Below are 6,585 nucleotides of genomic sequence, written 5' to 3'. Positions count from 1 at the left end.
TTTTTCATAAGCCAAATTGACAATAAGCTACTTTTTTAATCGCTGATCCAAACGAACCCTTAAATGTATAGAGTAAATTAAAATAAAAAAATTTAATAGTGTTTAACATATTATTAAATGTAGGACTTATGTTCTGGGGAAATTAACTGGGAGAAAAGGAGTTAGATGCTGACGTTAAATCGTTGGCCCAAAAAAAGACGATGACATTAAATCTGTTAAAGATGTGTTCACAATTTCTCACTTACCACTCTGGTACTTATTAAAGTATTTCTTATTTGTAGAAGTTTCTCATATACTAAAGAGAGTATCAAATAGATTAAAGTTTTTATTTTTGCTTTTAAAGGAAAATTAATTTGAGAGTTCTAGTTTTATCAAATTTTGAATCAAGCCTTTGGAGTTTTTTTTTATCTTTTTATTCCGTCTTTATTATTTGCTCAGTAAGCCATGCAGGTCCTTCTTCATATGCCGTTACACCAGGTGCAGATCCAACTAAGCACAATCGCTAACATAAAAAGGAGAGAATCACAAATAAAAGGGCCATCAAAGCATAAAAGTTCATCTCCTCCGTCAAGGGGAAAGAAGTGCTTCTCCAAGTAAATGACCTGCAAAGTGTCATTTTGAGCATTTAGCTGCCTTCTGCAACTCGCAATCAATGTCTCCATCCAGAATTTCTATATGGGCCATGGTTCAGGTCCATTTTCTTGAGTCCATTATGAAGAACATTAGTTTGAATAGAGTCGTTGAATATCGCATTAAATGCTGGTCACTGATAGGTGCATCGAAACTCGCAATTTTTTTTTTGGGTCAAAGAAACTTGCAATTTTGAAGTGTTGGTAATTTAGGTGCATTAAATAATAATTTATTACGAGTTGTAATAAATATAGAAGCCTTCCTAAACTTGTATAAATAAGGATGGGGTTTTTTCATTTGATATAAAGTGAAACATAGTTTCATTGTTCTTTCACAATTGATGGAAAGATCAATGGCTGCAGAATTACCAAATCAAAACCTATGCCTCTCTATGTTGTCGTGTCTCATCTTCACCATGATTATTGTGTTTAAGCTCATAAGTAATAGAGGAAGCAATAAGCTCAATCTGCCTCCATGTCCTCCTAAATTACCCATTATTGGCAATCTTCATCAGATGGGAACGTTCTCTCATCGCTCTTTGGGATCTTTCTCAGATAAGTATGGCCCTCTTATGTTGCTCCAGCTTGGTCAGATTCCAACTCTGGTAATTTCTTCTGCAAATATTGTGAGAGAAATGGTCACTAACAGCGACATGGCTTTCTCTTATCGTCCCTTAATGACAGTTGCAGAAATCTACTTCCATGGAGGCAAGGACGTGAGCTTTGGACCCTATGGCGAAGACTGGAGATACAAAAGGAAAATCTCTGTTGTTGAATTCCTCAGCTTGAAAAAGGTCAGATCTTTTCAATTCGTTAGGGAAGAGGAAGTTTCAAACTTGGTTAACAAGATTCGTGAAGCTTGCATGAAGAAGAATGCGCCAGTGAATCTGGTTAAGATGCTTAATGCAACCACATGGAACATAAATTTTAGATGTGTTTTTGGGAGAAAGTATGAAAGCCTAGACGATAAAAGTAACAGATTTGGAGAGTTAGTGATGAAAATGTTGAGTCATTTCAGAGAGTTCAGTTTTGGGGATTACTTCCCGTCATTGTGGTGGATGGATTTTGTTACAGGGCTTGTTCCCAAAGTGAAGGCCAATTTCAGAGAATTGGACGCTTTCGTCAACCACGAGATTGAACAACGTAAGAGTGAGAAAAGGAATACTGATGAGGATAAGGACTTCGTAGATATTTTGGTTGAACTTCAACAAGACGATGATATGCCTGACATTGGACTCTCCCTAGCTAGCATCAAGACACTGATAATAGTACTCTCTCTCCCTATATATATCATACAAATAGATAAGGAGTGTTTGGATAAAATCAAAAGTATGATTTTAAAAGTGTTTTTACGGTATACGAAATAAATATGTGGAGGAGTTTGTCTCGTTTTACAGAAAAGTGCTTCTAAGAAGCACTTTTGGTGCTTCCAAACACCTCCTTAATCATAAAACATAGTAGTCCATAAGTTTCACTCTTTGAAACAGGGCTAGCATACTCTATCTGGTATTTTTTGTCATTTGCAGGAGAAGATTTTGGTTTTTTTTTATATATCATTTGTACCTTTTTTAATGCGTCATTCCCAATTCTACCTTAATTAATTATAGTAAAGGTGAAGATAAAGGGAATGGGTGAGAGAAAATATATTACTCCTCCGGTCCTTATTATAAGACCCAATTTGACTTTTTATTTGGTCCTAATTATAAGACCCAATCTATTTTTTCTCTTATATTTATGCATTTTTTTCCAACATAATCCTTCTAATAATGATAGTTTTAGCCAATATACTTAATTAGCAAGGATATTTTAGGAATGATAACATTTATTTATTATAAATAACCAACTTAACTTACTTCCTTAATCTCCTCAAATAAGTCAATTGGGTCTTATAATTAAGACCGGAGGAGTAGCATTTATCACATTTTTCCCAATATTCATATCTCTTTAATAAGGGCAAAAGTGAAAGATTTCATCTGCTATTTAAAGTTCTTCTTAGTAGGTGAAAAACTCCTGCAAATAACAAATAATAAGGACCAAATTAGCATATGACCAACATTCTCTCACACATATAAGCAACATTTTTTTTATTGTTTGAAAATTTTGATGAGTTTTTTATTTTATTTTTTACTCTTAATTAATTATACGTCTCTCTCATGTCTTTTTCTCATCAATTATTTTTTATATCTGGGGAAAAAAAATTAAATCTTCTCCATATTTATTGCTTTTGAATAATTTTAACTAATATTTTTATCTGTATAATTTGGTTAGATGTAACTTAGTTATATATAGGATTGGAAGGAGCAGATATGCGAGCGAGCTAACACATGATGCATTTGAACAATCACAGGGTATGATTGGAGGGGGATTGGAAGCTAATTCAACTGTCACGGAATGGGCTATGGCAGAATTGATGAGACATCCTGAGAAAATGAAGAAAGCCCAAGAAGAGGTGCGAAGAATTACAGGGAAGAATAATAAATCAAGAAAAATAATAGACGAAGACAAAGTGAATCAAATGAGCTACTTGAAATGTGTGGTGAAGGAATCTATGAGACTTCATCCACCTGGTCCTCTTCTTTTCCCAAGGCAAACTAGCAGCACTGTGAAACTAGTAGGCTACGATATTCCCCCAAAAACAAGTGTAATTATCAACGCATGGGCAATTCAGAGAGATCCTAGTCAGTGGGAAAAGCCAGAAGAATTCATACCAGAAAGATTTGAGAATAATGAGGTTGATTTCAAGGGCCAAGACTTTGGGTTAATACCATTTGGTTTTGGAAGAAGAATTTGTCCTGGGATCTTATTTTCAGTTGCAGCGATTGAGTATACACTTGTTAATCTCTTATATTGGTTTGATTGGAAGCTGCCTGCTCATAATAATAATGATGATGGAAAGGACGACATAGATATCAGTGAGGCAGACGGCCTACTTTCCCCCATGAAGCTTTCTCTTCATCTTCAGCCAATTCCATATGTACCCCTTTTGCCCTAAAACTTGATGATCTTGTATGTCTTGATCGTTTTCGCTTTTCTATAAATAAGTCATGCTATATGTTGCATGCTGCTGCAATAAATTAAATTATATATTCCGGTGTGTTTGTTCTGCAGTAAATTATATATAGTCTCTCTCCGTTGGCAAAAAAATAGTCTCTCCATTTTTATATGAATCACATTTAATTAATTCACACAAATCAAGAAATTTAGTCAAAATTAGTCCATGTCCTCAAATTACATCATCTTGTTCCAACAATACTCAAAAATAAATTTAAATCTTTGGTTGTACTCCATCCGTTCCTTATTATAAGAGACGAATAACCGAATTACGTTGATAAAAAAATTAGTTAAAAACAATCAATGTGTAAAAAGTATAATTTTTTTTTCACAAATGCCCTCATTAATAAAGAGAGAGAGAACAATTAAATTATTAAAAGAAAGAGAAGTGGGAGGAAGAGAGAGTATGAGTTAGAGATAATAAATATGGATAAAATAGGAAATCAACACAAAAAAGTAGAGACAACTTGTAAGTGTCTCTTATATATAGGAACATGCTATAAGCATCAAATGTCTCTTATAATAAGGAACAGAGAGAGTATCTTTTAATTCCTCTTTCCACCATAACGACTCAACAATATCTATACTAAGGAAACTACTAGAAAAGCTATTGATTCTTACATAGATTTTACAAAATGGCTTTGAATAGATGTAGTACAAATTTTGATGAGCGCAGCACACATATAGTATATAGTCGTATATATGAATGCTTTTAAAGACATTCTACCCCCTACTTGCCTTATAATTTGGGGAAATGAAATTTTGGAATTATATTCCCCTCTAAGAAATAACTATCAGAAGCACAGGATTCAAAATATTAGTTAATAAATTTAGTTAAAAGAGATAAATGTGTAAGATACTAGTATATCTTGTATTGTTCTATATATAGGGCAGAGAAAGAAGAAAATGTTTTGTCCTATTTGTAAGATAAAGAATTTTTTTTTTATATGAATGTAAAATTTTATCTTTCATTTATTATTGTATCGATTTTTTTCTTGCAAAATATAATGTATATTACATAGGGATGAAGTTAAAGAGTTATTGTATTTTTAATGAGAGTTAATAAAAAAGTTTTCTTGATATGTGTGAAACGTGTTGAAGGTAACCTATAAATAGAACCAAATAACTACATATTTCATACTAGTTTAAAATTTCAGACAACAATGACTTGTTTAACACTACTTTAAAAAAAATTATTTTTTATAAATAGAGATAGAAGAGTAATAATAAATAAAGATGATAATGGAAATTTAATATCTTGAAATTTAAAAAGGTAACTTAAGGACTTTGGTCTTTTACTTATACACACACACTAAAAAAATCTGATTGGCACAAATGCCTTACTCCACATATAAATTGGAAATACTATAATATATGAGCCCTAGTTTGGAAACCGTGCTTGCATGTCATTTAACTACAACCTCCTCATTCAATTACTACACCCTCTAAGTTTGCATGTAATCCCTTGTGCCACGTTTTGCATAACAGACAGTCTTGAAACTTGTAGAAATGTTAACATTATGTGTGATGCATTCACAGAAAATACAGTAATAATTTATGACTCAGTCTCAGATCAGATGTCCCTTCTCAGGATATCCTACATGAGGACATTTGTAACCATGCATGTAATCCCTTTTGTCACGTTTCTCGTAACAGATAGTCATTCGAACTTGTGAAAAAGATTACTCCTCTGGTCTTGTATATAGAACAGAGAGAAAAAATTATTTTTTGGTCTTATTTATAGGGTGCACAAAATTTTTTTTTGTATAAATATATAATTTTATCTTTTATTTATTATTATATTGATTTTATTCAGATGAGACATAATATATATTAAATAGAGATAAACTTAAAAAGTTGTTGAATTTTAAATGAAAGATAATAAAATTTAAGATTTTTCTTGATCTGTGTAAAACATGCTAAAAATGACTTATAAATAGGATTAGAAGAGTATTTGAATTGCCCATGCGATAGCCAAAACGTCCGTTTTTTAATGAAAAGTTGGTTATAATATTTTCTTATGTCTGGATGACTTTTAGGTAAAATCACTACTTAGCTTACTGATAAAACTCATTTTAAAGTTGAAGTGCGTGTTTGTTTTAGCCTTTTATCATCATTGAGTTAAAACTTCATTCGCATGCTTATTTTATACACCATAAAAAATCACTTCCAAATAATTAATCTAAACCCTCTTTTCACACACCCACCTGACTTCAAGACCAAGCTCTTAGAAGGCTGTAAATATTCATTTAGAAACAAATTTAGTTAAAATTTATTTTTAATTAATTAAAAATTTAAAAGAGAATATCTAACAAAGAATATTTATAAAAGGGTAAAATAATTTTTAAAATATTAATTAATGTCTTAATTGATGGTAAATAATTTAGAGAAAATTAATTTAATTAATTTAGTGCAAAATAATGCAAGAATGGGGAAGGAAAAGATGTCCACGCACGAATAAGCAACGAAGAGAGAAAAGCTCGCCCAGGGGCTTTGTGGAAGGAAAAAGAAGGAGGAGATGTGTTTTCTTTCATTTAACGAAAAATTTTAATACCGTTGCTCGCTATTTAATAGTTTTAAATCTCAGGATTATTTTAAAAGACCTCATAAAAAGAAAAAGCTGATTCAAAACTTTAAAAAAGAAACACTATAAACACTTTCAAATTAGTTTTCCGAATAATTTAATGCGTCTAATAAAAAATGAAGAAAGTAGTGCTAATGATGCATGAAAATACTCAACTAAGTTCCAAAAAAAAAAATTCACGCATATTAAAAGGTTTCCGTCACAGGATAATTTTAACACACACAATTAGCTCTTATGAAAAATTAACTTTTTTTTTTTTCAAGTTTCCCCTCAGTCGCAACTAACATCCATATATAATTTCCCTGGCATAATTACTTAGTA

General features: G+C 31.6%; 2 protein-coding genes across 2 annotated transcripts; both read left to right on the top strand.

The window, feature by feature from the left end:
- The first annotated feature begins 982 nt into the window (after positions 1–982).
- LOC114714884 (cytochrome P450 71A1-like) lies at positions 983–2,903 on the top strand. The gene is made up of 2 exons (XM_028899669.1): positions 983–1,897; positions 2,898–2,903. The coding sequence occupies exons 1-2, from the start codon at positions 983–985 to the stop codon at positions 2,901–2,903; spliced, it is 921 nt and encodes a 306-aa protein (XP_028755502.1).
- A 241-nt stretch (positions 2,904–3,144) lies between these two features.
- LOC114714883 (cytochrome P450 71A1-like) lies at positions 3,145–3,621 on the top strand. The gene has a single exon (XM_028899668.1). It carries the CDS (start codon positions 3,145–3,147, stop codon positions 3,619–3,621), a length of 477 nt encoding a protein of 158 aa, XP_028755501.1.
- Positions 3,622–6,585: the final 2,964 nt, after the last annotated feature.

The sequence above is a fragment of the Neltuma alba genome, unplaced genomic scaffold (assembly GCF_004799145.2).
Source record: "Neltuma alba isolate B1F8T4 unplaced genomic scaffold, ASM479914v2 tig00011547_pilon, whole genome shotgun sequence".
NCBI classification, from domain to species: Eukaryota; Viridiplantae; Streptophyta; class Magnoliopsida; order Fabales; family Fabaceae; genus Neltuma; species Neltuma alba.
The sequence above is the reverse complement of the archived record's forward strand: the minus strand, read 5'-3'. Positions and strand labels throughout refer to the sequence as shown.

Excerpts from the sequence above, each read along its gene's own strand:
- LOC114714883 (XM_028899668.1), top strand. The coding sequence starts at position 3,145 with ATGAGCTACTTGAAATGTGTGGTGAAGGAATCTATGAGACTTCATCCA.
- LOC114714884 (XM_028899669.1), top strand. The coding sequence starts at position 983 with ATGGCTGCAGAATTACCAAATCAAAACCTATGCCTCTCTATGTTGTCG.